The following is a 25,126-nucleotide window of genomic DNA, read 5'->3' on the forward strand; positions in this document are numbered from 1 at the left end:
CCCCAGGAGGGAGAGTACAGAACCTGCAGCTCACAACATTGAGGGCTATAACCATTCTGGGCCTGCAGAAGGGAGGGTATAGAACCTGTAGCTCACAACATTGAGGGCTGTGACCACTCTGGGCCTGCAGAAAAGAGAGTTGAGAATCTGTAGCTCACAACATTGATGGCTATAAATCACTCTGGGCAGGAAGGGGAAGAGAAAAAGCCAACACTGCAGTTTGTAAGGAGAAACTCCTGTATGAGCAGCTATGACATGAGACCACTAGACACAGCCAGACCAAGAGGGCAGTGCAGGCAGGAGGCTGAGGGATAAATATCCCTCACTGTGTCCCTCACTTCTCTCATTTGGGGCTCCCCATCGGCTGAACACAACCAGAAGCCATAGGGCAAGGGGCCTGGGTTTGTATCCTTACCAGACAGGATCCTGGGCCAACTAAAGAGTGGGGAGAGGGGAAGGTGGGTCTGAAGAAGCAGACAGAAGAGACCTGGCAATGAAACTGGGCATCTGTAATTTGGATAGAAACTGTCACTCCAGCCACCCTCGGGGCTGTACAAATTTATATAACCACCTGTAACGTGTGAGAATTTTGGTTTCCCTACCATCTCTTCTTACAGGTGTATCATCAAGTTCTTGGATTTTTCTCAAATTCATAAACAAAAAATTGTCTTTCACATTAATTTGTATCTCTTTTTTTTTTTTTTTTTGAGACGGAGTCTCGCTCTGTCGCCCAGGCTGGAGTGCAGTGGCGCGATCTCAGCTCACTGCAAGCTCCGCCTCCCGGGTTCACGCCATTCTCCTGCCTCAGCCTCCCGAGTAGCTGGGACTACAGGCGCCCACAACCGCGCCCGGCTAATTTTTTGTATTTTTAGTAGAGACGGGGTTTCACCGTGGTCTCGATCTCCTGACCTTGTGATCCGCCCGCCTCGGCCTCCCAAAGTGCTGGGATTACAGGCGTGAGCCACCACGCCCGGCTTAATTTGTATTTCTCTTACTCTGAGTGTGATCAAACATCTTTATCTTTTCATAGGTTTAAAAGTGATTTGTATTTCCTTCTCATTAACTGTTCGTGACTTTGGCAATGTTTCCATTGAGCTGTTGCTATTTTCTTACTGGTTTGCAGGAGCTTTTTTTTTAAAGTAGAAGGGAAACTGTGATATGAGTCACATCTTTTTCTTCTCTCCCCAGTCTGTCACTTGCCCTTTGAGTTGCTTGTGCTGTTTTAAAAAAACCACCCCCTCCCAAAAAAAAAACCACCCAGAAGTTTTTGAGTTTTACGTTTTCAGATTTAAAGGTATTTTCTTTCTTAGCTTCTAAATTTGGAGTCATAATCAGAAAGTCTTCCCTACTCGCAGGTGAGAAAGGAATTCTTCAAGAAGAATTTTAAGGAGCCCCAGTAGATCTTGTTCCTTCTCTCTCTCGGATATTTTGTCCCCACCACATGACTAAGACCTGTAGATTGTGGGCATTCTTCTGTCCCCCAAACACTGGGGAAATATCATCAAAATAAAAAAAGACCATGAAATCGCAGACTTGTCATGGCTTGTGTAGACTGTCTGTGGCTGGTGACACAGGCATAAGAAGAATTTACCATGACAGTTTAGGTCAAGAAAGGCAGATTTATTAGAGAAAGCAGGAAAATACATTGCAAGGGAGCAATGCAGGTCAGTAAGAGAGGAGGTGATTGCCAGGAGACAAAGGCCTTTTGGGGATTTTATAAAATGCAATTTGGGCTGAAGAGTGCTACGTGGAGGACTGACAATGCCAAGGTAGCTGGGAGCTAACTTGCATTCTTCTGTCAGCCAAGATGTTAGATGATAAGTTGAAGCATTTGATGGTAAGCAGGAAGACTGTGAGTTATGTGTGTAGGAGGGTCGTATGTCCTGGGCCATAAAGAAAGGTAGACCTATAGCTTCTCTGCTTCTTCTTTCTGTTTGTATGTACTAGACCATGAAGCAAGGTAGACCTATAGCTTATCTGCTTTATCTCTTTGCTTTCCCCTAGACCCCCAGACTGACTCCTCTTCCCTAATTAGGACTTCACAAGACCAAGTTCAAGCTAAAAACAATGTAATTTTTAAGTCTTCTCTGTTGCCACAGTAGCAGGTCCAACCTGGGGTATTCTCTTAGAGAAATCCAAGTGATTCGAAGTCAAAATTTCCAGCCTTGCTACAGACTCCATCACCCATGAGATATCCAAGCGTGACTGCCTGGAACTAATCCCATAATACTGTAACCATTGAGAAACATCTGCTGAGACATCTTGATGTGACGTCATCTCCCATAATCACTCCACAGCAGAGGGGTTGCCTAGTTGTGAACATTCCCCTAGATACCACCACACCCAGACTGTAGAAGGGCAACTTCTTCATTTTACTTTTTGAGACAGGGCCTCACTCTGTCACCCAGGCTGGAGTGCAGTGGTATAATCTCAGCTCACCGCAACCTCTGCCTCCTGGGCTCAAGTGATTCTCCCACCTTGGCCTCCCAAGTAGCTGGGACTACAGGGATGTGCCACTATACCTGGCTAATTTTTGTATTTTTTTTTTAGAGATGCGGTTTTGCTATGTTGTCCAGGCTGGTCTTGAACTCTTGGGCTCAAGTGATCCTCCGGCCTCAGTCCCCCAAAGTGCTTGGATTACAGGTGTGAGCCACTGTGCCCATGCAGGGCAGCTCCTTTATACTTGTACACCTAACCTGACCTCTGACATGTGGCCTCTGGTCCCTCCGTTTGTCTCCAATGGTGGCACATCTTCATCTTTGTTATATATCTGCAGGAACACTCAGTCTCTTCAGCAGCCGAGAACACACACACACACACACACACACACACACACACACACACACACACTTAGAAGTCCCATTCTCCCCCTCTGGGCCAGGGGATGGCTTTCTCCCTTGCTTTCTGGTGACCCATACTTCACTTGGAACCACATGCCTGATTACTAGATTCTTCTTGCTTGGAAAATATAATATCCCATCTTGGTATCCTGCCTAAATTATTAATGGAGCGCCTTAAAACTCCTGCTGACTACAAATAGATGAGTCTTCCTAAAGCATGGCTAGTCTCAGTCCCTCTGGGCCCTGCAGCTAGAAGGATCCTACACTTGGCTTAAGGCTCTCCTGTGGCTGTCCCGAAATTCTTAACCATTTTATCTTTCAATGTGTGTTTTGTGCTAGGAGCCCCAGCTCACACTTGGATTCTTCCCCATCTCCTGCAGGTTAGGCTCTGCAGGAGCCCTGCCTGGCTTCTCTCTCTATGTCTAACAACTGCTGCTGCTGTTGGCATGGGGCGTCAACTGGGACCACATTCCACTGAAGCTCTCCTGGTGCAGATGCTGGAGAGGTCAGGGCCAGCACTCCAGCCTCGCCCCATGGACTGGAGTCAGAGGGCAGCTGGCTGGAGGTTGGGTCTGGCAGGGATGAGTCTCTGGGTCACTCTTGACCCAGGTACCTAGCATGCCTGAGGCAGAGATGTAAAGACCCTTGGACGAGGCCACTACACTGTGGGTTAGGATGGTAGGTGCTTGGGAAAGGGAGATGCAAGACTTGACTTCCCCAGAGCCTGCCCCAGGCTGGATCGAGGGGAAGCTAGCAGGAGGGGGATGCCTAGAAGTCAGGTGCAAGTACACGCATCCTAGTCACCAGGGCAGAGGGGACCCAGGGACCTGTGCGAATCTGCTCCAGCTCCCTCGGTATCCCTGTGCCTGAGGGAGGGCTCCTTTGGGTGGCTCTGTGCCTGGTGGAGACCCTCTCTTCCTCTTTGCAATCTTCCTGTCTGGCTTCAGTTTGCTCCTTCTGGCTAGTTTGAGGGAACCTCCCAAGATGTGCTGTAAAGTCCTAATGGTATAACTTGGTATAATTCATAATTCCGTATATGAATTAAACGTTCTTATTTAAATCTGGTTTTGCATAATATAAAGAACTGCAATATTCATGCTAATAATTCAAGTTTTTATTTTTATTTTATTTTTTTTGAGACGGAGTCTCACTCTGTCCCCCATGTTGGAGTGCAGTGGCGCGATCTTGGCTCACTGCAAGCTCCGCCTCCCAGGTTCACGCCATTCTCCTGCCTCAGCCTCCTGAGTAGCTGGGACTACAGGCACCCGCCACCACACTCGGCTAATTTTTTGTATTTTTAGTAGAGATGGGGTTTCACCATGCTAGCCAGGGTGGTCTCAATCTCCTGACCTTGTGATCCACCCGTCTTGGCCTTCCAAAGTGCTGGGATCACGGGCGTGAGCCACCGCGCCCAGCCTATTTTTTAAAATTAGAATGATATTAAATAGCAAACAAAAAAAATTACTGTGGAAGAAAAGTCTTTATATTTTAGTACCTTTAGTGGTACTTTCTCCTGCATTTTTATTTGGCTCTGGGTGGGCCCTGCGAATTATGTAGTCCACTCAGTCTGTAGCTCACTGTGGCCTGACGATGCACTAAGCTCCTTAGGTTAAAGTCAAGGCTATCAGCCTTTCCAGTTTTTCCTGGAGTTACTGCCCTGCTGAGCTCCAGGTGACAGGTCATGCCCTGCTCTTGTCAGAGGTGTTGGAACCACAGTGACTCCATCTTGAGTAGCTCCTGGGTAAAATGAGGCTGAGACCTGCTGGGCTGCATTCCCAGGGGGTTAGGCATTCTTAGTTACAGGATAAAATAGGAGGTCACAAAGACCCCACTGATAAGACAGGATGCAGTAAAGAAGCTGGCCAAAGCCCGCCACACCAAGATGGTGACAAAAGTGACCTCGCTGCTTATTATATGCTAATTATAATATATTAGCATGCTAAAGGAAACTCCCACCAGTGCCACCACAGTTTGCAAATGCCATGGCAACATCCAGAAGTTACTCTATATAGTCGAAAAAAGTGAGGAACCCTCAGTTCCAGGAACTCCCACTCCTTTCACAGACAATTTATGAATAATTCATCGCTTGTTTAGCATATGATCAAGAAATAACCATAAGTATACTCAGTGGAGCAGCCCATGCTGCTGCTCTGCCTATGGAGTAGCCACACTTTTATTCCTTGACTTTCTTAATAAATTTGCTTTCACTTTATTCTGTCAGCTTGCTCTTGAATTCCTTCTTGTGCGAAGCCAACAACCTATGTGGTTTCCCAGGCTGAACCCCAATTTTGTCACAGGTTCACCCTGTGACACTCCGGCTTTCTCCATTCTGAAAGAAAAGCTCTACCTGCCATTTACCTTGAGACCAGACAAACCCTGCCAATTTTCAAGACCCAGATCAAATGGATGGATTGGGTGAAGTGATTCTTTGAATTTCAACTCCTCCTAGATGGACAAAACTCTCCGGGAACTCGCTGCCTCATAGTCTCCTGGTAGAAAGCATGTCTGTGTCTTTCCTTCTGTCTGACACAGACTGATGCATATTGCCAGGAAGGCAATGAATAATGAATGAACTGGATTCAGAAATGTTAGACAAATACAATTACATATCTTTTTCTGGAAATTAGAAAAATATGAAAAAGTACAAAGAAGAAAGTAACACTCATCCTTATTCCTATCATCCAGCATCAACAATTGTTAACATCTTGGCATATTTGATTCTAGTTTATTTTTCAAATATCTTTTTTCTTCTGTAAAAACGATTACTATCATTAACATTAGGTGAACATAATCCACAAAACTTTCTATGCATACACACACACACACACACACACACACACACACACACACACACACACACACAGTGTTTCTGTTTAATGTTACTTGGGGAAAGACTAAAATAAAGTCAAAGGAGTTGCTAAAATTTAAATTTTTTTGTCCATAAGAAAGTATAATCTCCTACAATATCCCTCTAAGGTTTTAAATAAAACTTACGAAAGATATTAAAAGTTACAGTATTACATATTCACATAGCACCTTTTAATTTTATACCATATTTACTATTCCATTCTTTGAAAGAAGAGAATATTGGTATTCTCATATTTCCTTCCATCTTCCTCCCCGACTTCTTTTTTTTTGGCTGTATATTTTTGTCTAGCTTTATAATCCCATTCTATCCTACCCATAATTTCTACAGATGTATTAATTCTATATTTAAATAGAATAAATACTCATCAAGAGTCTTTTTACCATTCTCTACTTTTAAGTTCTTTATTTTGATTTATCTCTTAATTTGCTATTTCCTGGATTTTATTACCCAGCAAGTTTTGTTTTTCCAAAAACAGTTCATGGGTGCTGAATTCCCTTTGTTCTTCTGGAAAAAAATACCTGCCCCTCCCCCGCGCCCCGAAAAGTTTCTTTCCCTTGGAACTGTTCCCTCATAATCATCATAATCTGGCATGTAATGCTGCACTGAAGTCTAAGGCCAGCTTGATTTTGTTTTTCCCTCCTTTACTTTTTCTTCTCAGATTTCTAAATAATTCTTTCTCTTTGAATTTAAGTAGTTTATCTTAGTGCTTCTGTATTCCATATGACATTTTCTGGAACATGGCATGTTCCTTTGGCCTACAGACCATTTTTTCTTCATTTCAAGAAGCTTTCTTCGGACTTATTTTTATTTGAATTTTCTATCCCATTTGTTGACTTCTCTACGTCTTGGACTCCAGTGGTCCCAATTCTTTATTGTATTTTGTCTTTCACAATTGCTTCTTTCTTCTTAATCTTTGCCCTTTTTCAGCTGAATTCACTGGGCTTCCTTACTGGGCTTTCTTCTATTAAAATACTTTTATTTTCAGCAGTATTTCTTCTGTTCTTTCTCCTGACTTATTTGTTCTGTCACTATGTTTTTATGGTCTTCAATTTTCCTTTAGGTCTGCAATCTTCCTTTTCATCTCCAATTTACAATTTTCTCATCTTTGAGTTTGTTTTACTGGATTTATATTTTTATCAAGTTGTTGTACGGTGTAAGGCAATGGTAATGAATTTCTTCTGTTCCAAGCATAATTCTTTGTTTTTAGTAAGACGCCTTGCAAGCCATGTTGTTCTTTCCTTTCCTTTTTTTCCCCCTTACCATTTCTGTTCACTTTGCTGGTGCTAGTTTGGCTTTAGCACCTCCTACTGATATGGCAGAGTGAAACCTTGACTTCCTTTTTACAACTGCACCTGATTCCAGCTTGTTCTGTAAAGCCTGGGCAATTTCTCTAGCTCGGAAAGTTGGTGCCCAGTGAACCTTCCCCCATCTCACTCACCTTCATCCAGCAGAAACAGCCCACTGCTCCTTTGCGAGAAAAGAAAAAAGCAAAGTATGTTGCGATTCAGTTTCTTTCTTTTTTTTTTTTTTTAAAAAAAAAAACAAAGACTGGATCAGTTTTCTTCTTTCTTGTTACAGAGAATTCTCACTATAGTTTCTGGTGGTTGAGACATACTTGACTTTTAAATTTTTTTTTAAACTTGAGAATTAAAAACAAATAAATGAAAACCAATGACAATGTTGATGGATATCCCCATGTACCAGATGGTAAAACCCTGGTTTGTGGGGTAACTCGTTTTCCTGTTGGGGCCAGAGAAAATTGGCGGTGGCTCTGAACTCCTCCCCATCATACATACCTATCTTTTTCCCTCTTGTTTTCTCTTTTCTGTACCTCTAAGTCCACCAACCTCCTCTGCCAACTACTTGTTTTTCCTTTACTCTTCCCTGAATTGCATACCCCCCAGTTTCATTCTTCCAAAGGAAGAAGGAGGACCCTCAGGGCCAGTGCCGTCAAGCTCTGCTCTAACTCACTAACATTTCACAAATTATAACATGCACATTTTCTTTTCACATTTGAGCATTTCTGAAATCAGAATGCTTTCATTCTGGTGGCATGACATAGCAAGATTGACAGTGTTTTTTCTTACTTCATTACATAAAATGAAAGTGCATCTTATAAGCAACAGCATTTTAGTCTGGGTTTTAGCTTTGATAAAATATGATGATTGAGTCTGTAATACTAGCATTTTGGGAGGCCTAAGCAGGTGGATCATTTGAGGTCAGAAGTTCCAGACCAGGCTGGGTAACACAGTGGAAATCCCATCTCTACTAAGAATACAAAAAGCCAGCCGTAGTAGCACATGCCTGTAATCTCTGCTACTTAAGAGGCTGAGGCAGGAGAATTACTTGAACCCAGGAGAGGGAGGCTGCATTGAGCCAGATTGCGTCACTGCACTCCAGCCTGGGCGACAGAGCGAGACTTTGTCAAAAACAAAACAAAACAAAACATGATGATTGATAATCAAAGATGATACATACCATTGACTCTTGAACAGTTTGAAGGTTTATAAAGGTAGCAGAAAAAATGAGTCCAATGTGGCTTTGAGTGTGCAAGTGTGAGCCATGGAATAGATATTTTAATAAATGTTTCACTGCTAAGATAGTACTTCTTGGGTTATGATCCTTTTCATACTTTTTGAAATGACTTTTAAACAAATCACCATTGTCAAATTATGTGAACCAAAATCAGATTTTCTTTAACTTTTCAATAAACACATGAGAAACTTTAGAGGAAATATTAAGAAAAATGAGTCATGTAGTTTTTTGATTATCTAAAATTGTGGAAAACAACTTTATGAACAATAGAACTGACAAGTTCAACTCATTTTCTGAGACAAACAGATCAAGCCTTATCAGCTATGCCCTAATTGCTAAGGGAGTTTATTAGATATTTTCCTTAGGGTAGATTTTGATAGGTCTCTGCTATCCCCTCACCCCCTCAAGTCTGCACAGGTGGATTGGGGGTCGGTGGACAGGATACTGAGAAACCTTGGCAAGGAGTGGGACTTAGCCCTTGGGCCAGTTAGCACACACGGGCAACTCCACGTCTCCCTGAGCCAGCTCCGGCACTTCCCACCACTAACTCCACACCCAAACATGCTATATTCGTTTCTAAGACTTCCCGCTAAACAAAACAAGGGAAAAAAATGTTAAAAGAAAGGAGGTGAGAATACTCAGAGTCAATAAAACCACCGCTAACCAAATAAACGGGCTGATGGAGTCAACTCGCTACTGTGTGTAACGGATTGATTTGCTCAGGGTTGAAACACAAGTGCTGATCGCCTTTCCATATTCGCGGAATATCTTCCCAGTATCTTCCCTCTCCGACCCTGGGAAGGGTACACCCTTCTGTCTCCGCGGCCACGTCCCCTCGCCCCTTCCCCCTCCTGCCTCCACGCAGCGGATGCGGAGGGGCGTAGGCCACTCCAGCCCCGGTGCCGTCGGTGACCACGACGCAGGTCGAAGGGGCGCTAATCCCAGGGGACCTCAAGGGGGCGGGCTGGAGATCCCAAACCTGAGCACTGGGCTGGTGAGCCGGTTTTGCAAGGCGGGGTGGACCTGGAGGAATGTGACCCTCAGACTTAGCAACGACTCACATCTTGCAGTGTCAAGTGTCCGGTGTTCTGGGCATCCTTGGTGGGGCGGGGTGGGACGTGGAGGGGCGCAACGAAAGCGAACTCCCAGCAGGGGCGACGCGTGGAGGGCGCAGGGCAGGGCCCGGGAGGGATCCTGGGGTCGCAGGTGGGGCCCCGGGAGACAGGAAGGGCGCACGAGCCGCGTCCTCAGGACGCGAAGGGAGGGGAGGAGGAGGAGGAGGAGGAGTCCGGGAGAGCGAAAGGGAACCGGAGGGGATTCCGGGAACTGCTGCAGGGAGGCGGCGTTTTCCCTCCAGTCAGCTGGCCACGCGCTCCGCTCCCACGTCCCCGCCATGCCGCGTTACCTTTGCAGCTCTCGCCTTGCGGCTCCCGAGAGATGCCAGCCTCGGGCCCCAGCCACACCCGACTCTGGGACCGGACGCTCGCGGTCGGGATGCGCCCCGCAGGCGGCCTCTCGGACAGAGGCGGCGGGTGGGGGACAAAAGCGGCCCTGGCCGGGTGGCGGTCCGCGGACTGCGCTCGGGGAGCTGTTCGGCTCGCCGGCGGGATTCCTGCTCGCCGGCGGGATTGCTCCCCGCCGGGAAGAAACGTCTTTAGTGTGAGTGCGCGCGCCGAGCGCCGTCCTACGAGTAGCGCTCCGGGAGCGCAGGCGGCGTGCCGGCGCCGGGGACTGGGCGGGAGTCGTGGGCGGGGCCAGAGCCGGGGACAGGGCCGAAGTCGGGGGCGGGGCCTGGGCCGGGGGCGGGGCTGGAACAGGGCCGGAGGCGGAGGCCGGGCCGGGGGCACGGCAGGAGAATGCAAAAAAGTCGGGTTATTTACAAGCATCTGCTGCCGATTGTGAGCTCCTAACCAATCCCCTCTTCGCCGAAAAAGCTCCATAGGGGAAGAATTCGGGGCTGTTTTGTTTACTGAAGCGTCCTTGGGGGATAGAATAGTGTCTGGCATTTTGAAGACTCCCAAAAATGTGTTGACTGAATGAATGAATGAATCAACTAAAGAGTGAATGTGTTCTCTCCTGGCTCCCCCACTTGTTAGTTATATAAACCTCCATGATATAATTCTCCAACCAATAAAACGAGGATAAAAATACCTACCATTGAGTAAATGTTGTAAATATCTACAACATTATCCGTTGTAGATTCTCCCCTCTTCTCCGCGGGTCTCTCCTGCATACTCCTACCCTTCCCTCGACCCCCCACTGATCAACGTGTTTCGGGATAGGCAGAAAGACGGATATTCTTCATTAATTTGTCTACCTGTTATTTGCAGCCTGTCAGCTTCTAAAATAGACTATGAGGCCGGACGCGGTGGCTCACACCTGTTATCTCAGCACAGTGGAAGGCCGAGGCAGATGGACCATCTGAGGTCAGGAGTTCAAGATCCAGCCTGACCAACATGATGAAACCCCATCTGTACTAAAAGTACAAAAATTAGCCGGGCGTGGTGGCAGGCGCCTGTAATCCCCGTTACTTGGGAGCCTGAGGCAGGAGAATCGCTTGAACCTGGGAGGTGGAGGTTGCAGTGAGTTGAGATTGCTCCATTGCACTCCAGCCTGGGCGACAAGAGCGAAACTCTGTCTCAAAAAAAAAAAAAAAAAAAAAAAAAAAAAAAAAAACAACAACGAAAAAACAAACAAAAAAACCCCAAACCAAAATAGACTATGTGGCAGCTTTCAAGTAAAATGTATGTATATTCTAAACATTACAGCTACTAAAATGGAAATGTTAATATGTTTTTGGAGGAGAAGGAAAAAAATACACTAACCACCTAAATTATTTTAACTGAGTATTTAATCTCACGCTCAGCTTTCTGGCCTCCTATGAAAGGGAGAAGGAGGATGTTTCATACTTTTTGTAGATGGGAAAAATGAGCCTTTTCATCTATGAAGTCAACCAACATTTGCTGATACTCCTTTAAGGCTAGGCACAAGGGTGATCATAAAGAGGATGTCACAGTCCTGCCTTTCATGTGACCCTTGGCAGAATTCCCACCAGCCCTAAACGATCTGAAGGGAACTCATCTAGGATCCTATTTCTTATAAAAGACATTCAACGTTGAAAATATTTTCAGCCACAGTTTTAGAGAATTTACAGATACAGCCTCTGAAAATGGGGGAAATCCAATACTTATTTTCATGTGCCGCATGGACTCTTTTATATAAACATATATATTAAAAATAAAACTATATCAAAACCTTAACTATGACTTATTGCAGATTGGATGATAGTAGATGATATTTATTTTGTTTCCTTTCCAAACATTCTACAGTAAATGTCCTTACTTATATCATTAGGAAAAAGATTTTTAAAAAACAAATGCAGTCCTGGCTAACACGGTGAAACCCTGTCTCTACTAAAAATACACAAAAAACAAAATTAGCCGGGCGTGGTGGCGGGCGCCTGTAGTCCCAGCTACTCGCGAGGCTGAGGCGGGAAAATAGCGGGAACCCAGGAGGCGGAGCTTGCAGTGAGCGGGTATCGCTCCACTGCACTCCGTCTCAAAATAAACAAACAAACAAAAAACAAAACAAAAGCAAATGCAGTCTATCCCAAGATGTGAAGAGCTTGAAAGTTGTCACTCCACTCCCCACAACAAGAGAAAAGCTGAACAAATTGAAGATTAACAACTCTTTTTGTTTTAGTATTAGTGAATTGAGTCACAGGGCAAATTGCAAAAACTGAGAGACAGACAGACAAATGCAAAGAATCACAGTTTACAGGGACCAGAAGCCTCTGAAATCAGAGCAAAACTTAAATTGTAATTGACTAATTGCTGGAGTTGCGTGTGGACTAGCTTGAGAGTTAAACACTGTTGGGTACTCAGTCTTAGTGGGATACTCCCCCACTTGTTTGAGGTTTACTCCAAGAATCTCTACCAAGTTCTCATGGTAAAGAACACAGAAACATTCCTGACTGGCCAGTGGGAGTGGAAAAGTAACCATTTTGAGATATGCCCAGAGTGTTCCGTAACAAAAACCTGTCTTCAATGGGAATTACATTACCAGAGCCTAAACTGACCTAGCAGAAGGGCAGTTAGACAACTCAGCCCCCTCTAGCCTTCCTGTCTATCATGACTGGAGGAAAAAAGCAAAAGCTAAGAAACTTCTCTGAGCGTCGTAGCCCAGAGACTCAGGCCCATTAAAGAAAACTCTGGGAATTAATCATAAGATTGTAGAATGTTTTGCCTTCACAGTATCTTACCACCACATCAACAGGACTCTGTAGTATAAAAATGGTGGATTACAACTCCATCTAAGAAGGCATTTCTAGGAAAACCCAAAGACAATGGAGGAGACAAAAATGAGGACACTAGATAAAACTGAAGCCTCTGACACCTACAACTGCAGCAAACATTTGACACAGCCTAACTCTAGCCAGATAAACATAACACCTTATCCTAAAGGGCCATTTATCTCAGCTCCCATGACCTGATATGTTATATCTAGCTTTTAACAACAAATTACAAGGCATGCTGAAAGGCAGACAACGCCAAGCACAACTGGAAGAGACAAAGCAAGCTTAGACATAAGACTCAGAGATGGCAGAGAATTCGCAAATCAGACGAGGAATTTAAAATCATGATGATTGCTATGCTAAGGGTTTTGTGTTATCATGGAAAAGTATCTGGTCTAGTTCCTGCCCAGAGCTCCTAAATTCCCTGCAATTTCCTGAGTAATAGGGGTGATAGGAGTTATAATGAGGCTACTGTTTTTTTTCTTTTTTTTGAGACGGAGTCTCGCTCTGTCACCCAGGCATGAGTGCAGTGGCGTGATCTCGGCTCACTGCAAGCTCCACCTCTCGAGTTCACACCATTCTCCTGCCTCAGCCTCCCGAGTAGCTGGGACTACAGGTGCCCGCCACCACACCCGGCTAATATTTTTTTTTTGTATATTTAGTAGAGATGGGGTTTCACTGTGTTAGCCAGAATGGTCTCAATCTCCTGACCTCGTGATCCGCCCGCCTCAGTCTCCCAAAGTGCTTGGATTACAGGCGTGAGCCACCGTGCCCGTCAATGAGGCTACTCTTAGTGAGCCCCTGGATAGCTTTTGGATGGAGGCTGGTCACCAAAAAGACCAAGCCTGATAATCAGTAAAGCCTGGAACTTTCGGCCCTACCCTCTTCACCCCAACCTCCAGGAAGGAGAGAGGGACTAGAGATTGAGTTAATCATCAATCATGCCTACATGATGTAACCTCCATAAATAACCCCTGAACAACAAACAGAGTTTGAAGAGCTTCTGGGTTGGTTAACACGTTAAAATTTTGGGAGGGTGGTACACTTAGAGAGGGCATGGAAGCTCAGTGCCCCTTTCTCCCATACCTTGTCCTAGGTATCTCTTCCACTTGACTGTTCTGAGTTGTATCTTTTATATAAACCAGTAATAATAAGGAAAGTGCTTTCCTGAGTTCTATGAGTAGCTGTAGGGTTTCTGTAGATGTTCTTTATCAGGTTGAGAATAACTGTCCAAATAATAATAACAGCAACATATTGGGTGATTATGGGTTATGAATAAATGAAATGTGTAATAGCAGTGTTATAAGGGTTGAGAGGGAGAAATTGGGAATACTCTTTTCTAAGATACCTGTGTACTACCCATGAATTAGTATATGGTTATTTGAAAATGGACTTAGATTAGTTATAATGTATATTGCAAACTCTAGGGCAGTCACTAAAGATTTGTTAAAAAGAAGCATAATTAATGTGATTGTTAATAGTGAGTTTCAACTTGATTGAATTGAAGGCTGCAAAGTATCATTCCTGGGTGTGTCTGTGAAGGTGTTGTCAAAGAAGATTAACATTTGAGTCAGTGGACTGGGAAAGGCAGACGCACCCTCAATCTGGGTGGACACAACCTAATCAGCTGCCAGTATGACCAGAATAAAAACCTGCAGAAGAAGGGGGAAAGACTAGAAGGCTAAGTCTTCTGGCCTCCATCTTTCTCCCATGCTGGATACTTCCTGCCCTCCAACATCAAATTCCAAGTTCTTCAGCTTTTGGACTCTTGGACTTAACTCCAGTGATTTGCCAGGGGTTCTCAGACCTTTGGCCACAAACTGAAGGCTGCCCTGTTGGCTTCCCTACTTTTGAGCATTTGGGACTTGGACTGGCTTTCTGGCTCCTCACCTTACAGATGGCTGATTGTGGGACTTCACCTTGTGATCATGTGAATCAATTCTCCCAATAAACTCCCTTTCATATATACATCTGTCCTATTAGTTCTGTCCCTCTAGAGAACCCTGACTAATACAATTAATGTGCTAAATGAGGAGAGAATGGAATCATATAAAATATTCAATTAAAACCAAAGAAGGCAGAAAAAGAGAAGGAAGAAAAACAGTAACAGCAACAACAACAAACATAAAAAGAACAAGTGCATTGAATAGAAAACTGTTACAAATATGGTAGATATTAATCTGTCAATAATATATTTAAGTGAATGGTCTAAATGTACCCATTAAAAGAAAGAGACTAATAGAGTAGATTTAAAAATAAACCAAGGGCCAACTATATATTGTCTACCAGAAACCTACTTTAAATATAGAGACACTGATAGATTACATTTAAAAAAATGCCAACCTGACCAGCATGGTAAGACCCTGTCTCTACCAAAACACAAAAAAATTTTAGCTGGGTGTGGTGGCAGGTACCTGTAGTCCTAGTTACTCAGGAGATTGAGGTGGGAGGATGACTTGAGCCCAGGAGTTCGAGGCTGTAGTGAGCTATGATTGCGCCACTGCACGCCAGCCTGGACAACAGAGGGAGATCCTGTTTCAAAAAAAAAAAAAGAAGAATGGAGAAATATATGACATTCTAACATTCATCAAAAGAAAGCTGGAGTAGGCCGGGCGCGGTGGCTCACGCCTGTAATCCCAGCACTTTGGGAGGCCGAGATGGGCAGATCACGAGGTCAGGAGATGGAGACAATCCTGGCTAAAAATACAAAAATGTCTCTACTAAAAATACAAAATTACAAAAATTAGCCGGGCATGGTGGCCGGCACCTGTAGTCTCAGCTACACGGGAGGCTGAGGCAGGAGAATGGTGTGAACCCGGGAGGCGGAGCTTGCAGTGAGTGGAGATCGCACCACTGCGCTCCAGCCTGGGCAACAGAGCGAGACTCCGTCTCAAAAAAAAAAGACAGCTGGAGTAGCTGCATTAATTTCAGGCAAGCAAGCTGGAGTAGCTGCATTAATTTCAGGCAAGCAGATTTTGGAACAAAGAAAATTATCAGGGATAAAAAGGCAATAATATAATGATAAGAAAGTCAGCTTTCCAAGAAAGCATAACAGTCCTTAGTGTGTATGCACCCAACTCCAAGTGTCTAAATATATGAGGGAAAAATTAATAGAACTGCAAGGAGAAATAGACAAATCCATCATTATAGTTGGAGTTTTCAGTATCTGTTTATCAGTAATTGACAGATTGAGCCACCAGGGAGAGAATCAGTAAGGATATAGTTGAGCTGACCAGCACCATCAATTAATTTGATCTAACTGGCATTTATAGAATGCGTCATCTAACAGCAGTAGAATACCCATTCTCGAGTTCATGTGAAACACTAATTAAAATAGACCACATTCTGGGCCATAAAACTCATGCTAACAAATTTGAAAGAATAGAAATCACACAAAATATACTATTAGATCTTATGGAGTTAAACTCAAAATCAATAACAGATAGCTAGAAAAAGTCCCAAAATATTTGGAGATTAATCAATAAACTTTTAAATAACAAATGGGTCAAAGAAGAAGACTTAGGAGGAATTGGAATATTTTAACTGAATAAAAATGAAAATAAAACATCAAAATTTGTGGAATAAAATGAAAGCAGTGCTTAGCGGGAAATGTATGGCATTAAATGAATACACAAGAAAAGAAGTGTAAACCAAAAAATACAATTATAAGCAGCTCCTGCCCTCCCCCCAACCATCTGAATGGATCTGTCCTCTCTGCCAAGGGCATTCCAAAGTTAACCTGAAAAATTTGTTCAGGTCATGATGAAAGGTGGGGTCAGACATGCCTCATTATATCCTCTTCCCTTTTGGAATTCAGGAAAAACTGAGCAGCATTAATATCAACACAGATCTTAAGTCTGATAAGAAGCATTTATAATCTATCCTCTCCGAAGCCAGCTACTTGGAGGCTTCATGTGCATGATAAAACCTTGGTCTCCACAACCCCTTACTGTAACCCAGACATTCTTTTCTATTGATAATAACTATTTCAACCAATTGCCAATCAGAAAATATTTAAATCTACCTATGACCTGGAAGCCTCATCCCACTTCAGGTTATCCCACCCTTACAGATCTAACCAATGTACATCTAACACATATCTGAGTGATGTCTCATGTCTCCCTAAAATGTGTAAAATAGGTTGTGCCCTGACCACCATGGACAGATGTTCTTGGGATCTCTTGAGGGCTATGTCAGAGGCCATTGGTCACTCACATTTGGGCTCAGAATAAATCTCTTCAAATATTTTACAGAGTTTGACTCTTTTTGTTGACAGAACACAGACCTAAAATCAAAAACTAAGATTCTACCTTAGTAAACTAGAGAAAGAATATAAATGTAAACCTAAAACAAACAGAAGAAAAGAATTAATAAAAATTAAAACAGAAATCAAAGAAATTGAAAACAGAAAATGAATAGAGAAAATCAACCAAACCAAAAGCTGGTTCTTTGAAAGATCAATAAAACTCATAGACCTCTAGGTGGGCTAACCAAGAAAAAAAAGAGAGAGAAGACACAAATTACTAATATTAGAAATGAAAGAGAGGTCATCACTACTAATCCTATGGACAGTCAAAGAATAATAAAGAAATATTATGAACAATTTTGTGCCCACAAATTTATTAACTTAGATGAAATGGGCTAATTTCTTGAAAGACAAAATCTATCAAAACTCACACAAGGAGAAATAGACAGTCAAAATAGTCCTATATCTATTAAAGAACTGAATCAAGTCTGGGTGCAGTGGCTCACGCCTGTAATCCCACCACTTTGGGAGGCTGAGGCAGGCGGATCACCTGAGATCAGGAGTTCAAAACCAGCCTGGCCAACATGGCAAAACCCTGTCTCTACTAAAAATACAAAAATTAGCCATTGCAGTCCTGCTTGGGCAATAAGAGTGAGACTCTGACTCAAAAAAAAAAAAAAAAAAAAAAAAAAAAAGGGAACTGAATCAACAATTGATAACCTTCCAAAAAGAAAACACTAGGCCCAGATGATTGTACTGGTAAATTCTGCCAAATATTTAAGGAATAATTTATAGCAATTCTCTATTATGTCTTCTAGAAAATTGAAGTAGAGAGAACATTTTCTAGTTTATTCTGCAAAGCCAGCATCACTCTAATGGTAAAACCAGTAAAGACAATATGAGAAAGGATAACTATAGACCAATATCTCTCATGAACATAGATGCAGAAATTCCCAACAAAATATTAGTAAAGCAAATCCAACCCTATATAAAAAGAATTATAGGTCACAATTAAATAAGATTTATTCTAGTTATACAAGGCTGGTTCATCCTTTGAAAATCAGTTAATGTAATCCATCATATCAACAGGCTAAAGGAGAAAAATCACATATCAATAGATGAAGATAAAACATTTGACAAAAATCTAACATTCATGAGAAAAACTCTGAGCAAACTAGGAAGAGAGAACGTTCTCAACTTGTTAAAGAATGACTACAAAAAAACCTTACAGCTGGTATTATGCTTTATTGTGAAAAACTGGATGCATCTTCCCTAAGATTGGGAGGAAAGCAAGGATATCCATTTCATTAGTCTTATCAACATTGTACTGGAAGTACTAGGTAATACAATAAGATAAGAAAAAAAAGATGTACAGACTGGGAAGAATAAATAAAACTTTTTAATATATATTTTTTTAATTTGCAGTTGACATAATTATCTATGTAGGAAATTCCAAAGAACTGACAAAAAACAAAGAAAACAAAAAAACAAAAAACAAAACACACACACACAAAAAAACCCCCTCACAAATCACTCCTAGAAATAGTAAGTGTTTTAAATGGTAATAATGTTGCAGGATACAAGATTGATATACAAAAGTCAATTGCTTTTCTATATATCAAGAATGAACAATTAGAATTTGAAATTAAAAGTACAATACCATTTACATTAGCACAGAGTGACAGAGAGAAATCTAACAAAATATGTAGAAGATTTGTATGAGGCAAAATATAAAACATTAATTAAAGAAATAAAAGATCTAAAAAAAAATAGAGGGCTAGTCCGTGTTCATGGATAGAAAGACTCAGTAGTGTTAAAATGTTAATTCCTCCCAATTTGATATACATTTAATGGAATCTCAATCAAAATCCCAACAAGTTATTTTGCAAATATTGACAAATTGATTCTCAAGTTTATGTGAAAAGACAAAGGACCCAGATAGCTAACATAATGCTGAAGTAGAATAAAACTGGAAGATTAATACTATCTGACTTCAGGATAGTGTATTTTTACTATAAAGCTACAATAAACAAGACAGTGTAGTATTGGTGAAAAAATAAAAAAATAGACCTAAGAAACAGAATAGAGAGCCCAGAAATAGACCCACAAAAATACAGTAGACTGATCTTTGACAAAGCAGCAAAGACAATTCAATGGAGAAAGAATAATCTTTCCAACAAATGGTGCTAGAACAACTGAATATGTGAAAAGATGAATTAAGACACATATCTTATACCTTTCACAAAAATTAACTCGAACTGGATCAGAAATCTAAATGTAAAAGGCAAAACTCAAAAAATTCTACAAGATAACATAGGAGAAGATCTAGGTATCTTTGAGTTTGGTGAGACTTTTAGATCCAACACCAAAAGCACAATCCATGAAAAAAAAAAATTGGATTTTATTTAAATTAAAAAGTTCTGCTTTATGAAAAACATTGTTAAGATAATGAAAAGACAAGCTACGTATTGGGAGTTTACACCTGTGGTTTCCTTTTTAAATACTGAATAAATATAAAGTTTGATGAGTGTCTCATCACAAAAATGCTTATTAATTACAAAGGGGAAAAGAATAATTTTACAGTGGTAAACCCTGGCGAGGTCATCTTAAATGGCAAAATTGAACTTCATCAGTAATGAGACAAAGCAGAACTGTGCACCATGCAACAGGAAGTGATGAAAACAAGACAGCACCTCATCTGTGATGCTTCCGCCAAAGGTGCATACCAAATTGGCCCAGGGCCCAGCCCTCAGCCCTCCTTATCTGTTTTTTGTTTCTGAGTTTTTTGTTTTTGTTTTTGTTTTTGAGATGGAGTCTTGCTCTGTCACCTGGGCTGGAGTTCAATGGTGCGATCTTGGCTCACTGCAACCTCCACCTCCTGGGTTCAGGAGATTCTCAGCCTCCCAAGTAGTTGGGATTACAGGTGCCTGCCACCACTCTGAGCTAATTTTTGTATTTTTAGTAGAGATGGGGTTTCACCATGTTGGTCAGGCTGGTCCTGAACTCCTGACCTCAGGTGATCCACCCACCTCGGACTCCTAAAGTGCTGGGATTACAGGCGTGAGCCACCACGCCCGGCCTTCGTCTGTTCTTTAGGTGACTCCTGCAACTGGTGGCTTAATGTTCCAGCTCTATGTTGATGATGCACAAATTTCTACTTCCATCTTGTACCCTTCTATGGAGGACTTTCCATGGGGGGAAGGAAAGGATGTCCATGGAAGCCCATCATGGACATCCTACAAAATAACTGGCCTGTAGTCTCCTTAAGTGTCAAGGTCTTAAAGGCCAAAGTCTGGGCAACCGTTCAAGACTGAAGGAAACTAGAGACATGACCACTACATGTGATTCATGATTCTCAACGGAATCCTTTTACCATAACAGACATGGCAGGTGAAACTTGAAGGGGGTCAGAGGATTAGATGGTATTAATGAATCAAAGTTAACTTTCTGATTTGATGGTGGTATTATAGTTAGGTAGGACAATGTCCTTGTTTGTAGGAAATAAACGCAAGAAGTCTTTAGGGGTGATGGGGCACCAGGAAATAGCTCAGAAAACTACTTATTTGTACTGTAGTTCAACTTTTCTGTGAAGTTTATAATTGTCTAAAAGTAACAATGGCAGGGTGTGTTGGTTCATGCCTGTAATCACAGCACTTTGGGAGGTGGAGGTGGGAGGATCACTTGAGGCCAGAAATTTTAGGCCAGCCTGGACATACGTGTCCAGTGAACTCTGTCTGTATTAAAAAAATTTTTAAATTATCCAGACATGGTGGCATATGCTTGTAGTATCAGCTACTCAGGAGGCTGACACAAGAGAATCCCCTGAGCCTGGGAGGTCAAGGCTGCAATGAACTGTGATCGTTCCACTGCAATCCAGCCTGGGTGACAGAATGAGACTCTGTCTAAAAAAAAAAAAAAAGGTATTGAAGACATGCAAAGACAGCATCAAGGAGATACACAATTTTGGGCCTCAGCGGAAAAGGATGAGGTAGAAATATAAACTTGTGTGTCATCGGCATAGAGCTGGAGCCATCATTTGCATGGGTTCACCTAAAGAACAGATGAAGACGGCTGAGGGTGGGGCCCTGGGTCACGACCATGTTTAGACATCCAGTAGAGAGGCCAGGCCAGGGGATCCAGAAGCATGGAAACTGCATGTCATGGAAACCAAGAGGAGAGAATTTCTTGAGAAGGAGGGAGAGATCACTCTTGCTGAATGTGGCTGAGGGCTCAAGCAAGATGAGGGAGTGACCCTGGGCCTTTGCCAGCCAGAGGCTGCCGGTAACCTACCGAAAAGAGCTATTTCAGGAGAGACCAGTTAGAGAAGGTGGTAGGCTGATCAATGGCCCCCCAAAGATGTCCATCTCCTAATCCCCAGGATCTGTGAATATAATATCTTACATGTTCAAAGGGATTTTGCGGATTTGACCAAATGAAGAATCTTGAGATAGGGACGTGATCCTGGATTATCCAGGTGGGCTCAAAGTAATCACGAGGTCTTCATAAAAGGGAGGCAGGAGAATCAGAGTCAGAGAAAGAAGATGGAAGGACAGAAGAGGAGGCCAGACCCTGGAAGAGGCTGTGCTGCTGGCTTTGAAGATGAAGGGTCAGGTACCATGAACCAAGGAATGCAGTAGGCTTCCAGAAGGAACGCATCCTTGCCGGCACCTTGACTTCTGACCTCCAGAACTATAGGATAATAAACTTATGTTGTTTAAGCCACTAAGATTGTGATCGTTTGTGACAGCTGCAGTAGGAAACTACTACAGAGAGGGCTGAGAAAAAAAATTAGAGGTGAGAGAAACCAATTTGGACGTTTTGCTGTGTAAGTGAGCGAAAGAATGAACTGGGAACAAAAAGGGGCCTTGGGGGGCAAGGGTGGATATTTTTATTTTTATATTTTGAAAATAATAGACTTTCTTTTCTAAAGCAGGTTTAAGTTTACAGAAAAATAGAGTGAAAAGTATGGAGAGTTCCATATACTTCCTCTGAACTCCCCGTCCACAGCCCATGCTGTCAATTTTCCTATTATCAACATCTTGCATTAGTGCAGAATGTTTGCTATCATTGATGGACCAACTGATTTAACAATTTCTCCCCTTTTGGTCATTTTCTCAATTTTGAGAGATTGACCAAAACTTTAGTCATTGATGTCATTATTACCAAAGTAAGGTACTTATTTGGTCTTGAAACCCACTGGGAAAGTTAAATCAAGTTTAGCCTACAGATGGCTTCTTACGTATTTAAGTTCGGCCTAAAGGTTTTTCTGTACATCGTGAACTATAACAAGTGGAGGGATAAACTGACTGTAGCCTACACTTGTGCCAATCACTGAATTTTGGCCAATCAAATGTAGCCAACTGTCAGAACCATGTTCAAATAAGGCAAACACTGAGCTGTAACCAATCTAGCTGTTTCTGTACCTCACTTCCATTTTCTGTAGGTCAGGTTTTTTTTTTTTTTTTTGCTGTTCATCAAACTTCTTCCACCATGTGGAGGGGCTGGAGTCTCTCTGAATCTGCTGTGATTCTGGGGATTGCGGATTTGCAGTGAATTATTCATTGCTCAATTAAACTCCTTTAAATTTAATTCAGCTGAAGTTTCTCTTTTAACAACCCCAAAATCCCTAAACCAAAGGAAAGTCAAGCTGGGAACTGTGTCAGGCAAACCTGCCTCTGATTTCATTCCTAAATAAGAGAGTAACAACGATTAAAAAAAAAAAGCTACATACTTCTTCACAATTTGCCACAAGGAAATTCCTTGTGTGGACAAAGGACAGAACTCAAAGTCTCCTCTCTGCTCACGTGAGACAAATGCATATCTGATTGTTTCCTCTGCACTATTGTTTTGCTAAGCCAGATTATTCCTCTACTCTCCTCTCATATGTAAATTGTGTATTCACTGAAGCCTCATCAGAGACTCAAAATAATGCAACCTTTTGTCTCTTACCTACCTATGACCAGGAAGCCCCCTTCTCGCCTCGAGTTGTCCCGTCTTTCGGGACCAAACCAATGTACATCTTACACATACTGATTGATGTCTCATGTCTCCCGAAAATGTGTAAATCCAAGCTGTGCCCTGACCACTTTGGGCACATGTTGTCAGAACCTCCTGAGGCTGTGTCATGGGTGTGTCCTTAACCTTGGCAAAATAAACTTTCTAAATTGACCGAGACCTGTCTCAGATATTTTCAGTTTACGTGCTCTTAACAGGAAATATGTGGCAATATTATCTGTCGAGAGATGATCATGAAGGAGGTTTGTGGAGAAAGAACATTCTAAACATGGAATACTCTTGTGTATCAAAGACTGCCTGATGGAAGGTGACTCAATGAAGGCATTTCTCTGGGCTGGAGAGTCTACTAATGTGGGTTTGATCCTTCTCTTCATAAAATCCATATCCCTACAACTTTCTAGTCTCCCAGGGGTCAGGGGAAGGAGTGCCAAATTAAGAGTCTGGAGAACCAAATCTAGTCCCGACTCTGGCATGAACATCTCATTGGTCACATTTGCTTGTAAGGCCAAATGTTCAACTCTGGCTTCCTCTTGGCAGGCCCTGGCTGGGGTTCCAGATGGCATTGTTCATGAGAAGCTATGAGGTCAACTTCCGATTTGCACATGTGAGGACAGTGGGAGCCAGTTCCCTCACTGAGTCTCTGACTGAGAAACCACAGACCAAAGTATGACCACACTTAGCCTCTCTCTTTCGCCAACTGCCCTCCTTAGCCACCCCAGGCAGGTGGAAGGAAGTGAGGCAGGAAGGGACTGCTTCTTCCTGCTCAGCTGCTACATGTTGCTACAGGTTGAGCATCTCTAATGTAAAAATCTCAAATCCAAAATGCTCCAGGAGTTCCGCTGAGTGTTCAAAAAGTTTCAGATTATGGAGCATATTCAATTTGGGATTTGGGATGCTCAACCTTTACTAATAGGGCACTGCAGCCTTGGCAAGCTCCTAGCTCTGCAAGATTGAGAAAGAGGCAACACCCTCCAGCACAGCCAACTCAGTGGCTTAGCCACATGCACATGACCTGGCTTCTCCAACTCTGATTCTCAGAATTGCTCATTGGCTTCCTCTTTCACTCTCTTTTTAAGCTAGTGTCACTAACTTGGGCTTGGTTCTGCCCACAGCCTCACCCCACCAGCCTTCTCATGGGGAAGGTGCCAGGGCTCTGTGGCTGCTGCAGTCCTGTGGTGTCCAGACCATTTCTCTAGCTTGCTTTAGATTGTGGCAATGAGTCAGTTTTGCATAGACATTACTGAATATCATTCAGTGAGTTACTACAGAAATGTAGATTCATAAAACAACAACAACAACCCAAGTCTCATGAACTGTTTCTCTTGTTTCTTGGGTCTCCCAATGACCCATGGCCACCTGCTGGGAGATCTCTGTGCATGAGGACTTGATGGATTTGCAGCAGATCCTGCTTTTCTAGGGAGTAGCCCAGTGGGCAGGCAGCTCAAATGAGGCTGGTAAGGGCTAATGAAGGTGCCTAGACTTGATCTTAGGTTCTGGTGGGCTCTTGGGGAGCAGGAGCATCTTTGGGTATAGGACCCTTCAAAGGTCCCCAGACTCACCCGAGGGAGAATGCAGTCAGTGTTCCCCACAGGGAGAGCTGTAGGAAACTCACAGAAGAATGCTGTAGGGAATCCTGCCAAAAGTGCAATTCTGGAGAGCTCTGAACCACACTTTGGGGACTCGAATGATCTATGATGCTGGCAGGGAGTGAACTTGCATTTGAAATTTCAATAATTTCAATAATTCAAAAATTTCAATAATTTCTCTGGGTGTGAATTTATTCAAGAAGAGCCAAGCAATGTTTCCAGGATCATTTTGTTGCTGTCCAGACCTCTCCCTGTTCATCCCTTGGGCAGGTGTAGCCAGGAAATGTGAGGATGACATTTGTTTGCAAACAATATTTACTGAACCCCTCGAGTTTGGAGCCCAAATTGGATGATTTTGTTTCTGATTAACTGATTGGGGAGTGATGAAGGAATTTCCACTGGGTCTGGAAATGGGGAAGGAAAAAAAGTGAGGATGATAAAGTCAGCAAAAGAATAAGCATTCAGGGTTGGGCATGGTGGCTTACACCTGTAATCCCAACACTTTGGGAGGCTGAGGCAGGTGGATCACTTGAGGTCAGGAGTTTGAAACCAGCCTGGCCAACATGATGAAACCCCGTCTCTACTAAAAATAGAAAAAATTAGCGCATGTGGTGATGCACGCCTGTCCCAGCTGCTCTGGAGGCTGAGGCAGGAGAATTGCTTGAACCCAGGAGGCAGAGGCTGCAGTGGGCTGAGATCGTGCTATTGCACTCCAACCTGGGCAACAGAGTAAGACTCCAT

At 42.8% G+C, this 25,126-nt stretch overlaps 1 protein-coding gene across 10 annotated transcripts in view; it reads right to left on the reverse strand.

Annotated features, from left to right (window-relative positions):
* The window catches only part of IFNAR2 (interferon alpha and beta receptor subunit 2), a 36,568-nt gene extending 26,193 nt beyond the window's left edge, over positions 1–10,375 (reverse strand). For 4 of the 10 annotated variants that reach the window (XM_015132995.3, XM_015132999.3, XM_015132998.3 and 1 more), the window contains exon 1: positions 9,650–9,988. Coding sequence is in view for 2 of the 10 variants with exons in the window: in XM_077995813.1 (XP_077851939.1) it covers positions 9,650–10,250 (601 nt within the window). In the remaining 8 variants the exon portion in view is untranslated. Of the gene's footprint in view, positions 1–9,305; positions 9,502–9,649 lie in introns of those variants that run through there. The other 6 variants (XM_001092342.5, XM_077995818.1, XM_077995817.1 and 3 more) reach the window with 3 other exon arrangements.
* Between the last annotated feature and the right edge of the window lie 14,751 nt (positions 10,376–25,126).

This window comes from Macaca mulatta, chromosome 3, assembly GCF_049350105.2.
Source record: "Macaca mulatta isolate MMU2019108-1 chromosome 3, T2T-MMU8v2.0, whole genome shotgun sequence".
Taxonomy (NCBI): Eukaryota; Metazoa; Chordata; class Mammalia; order Primates; family Cercopithecidae; genus Macaca; species Macaca mulatta.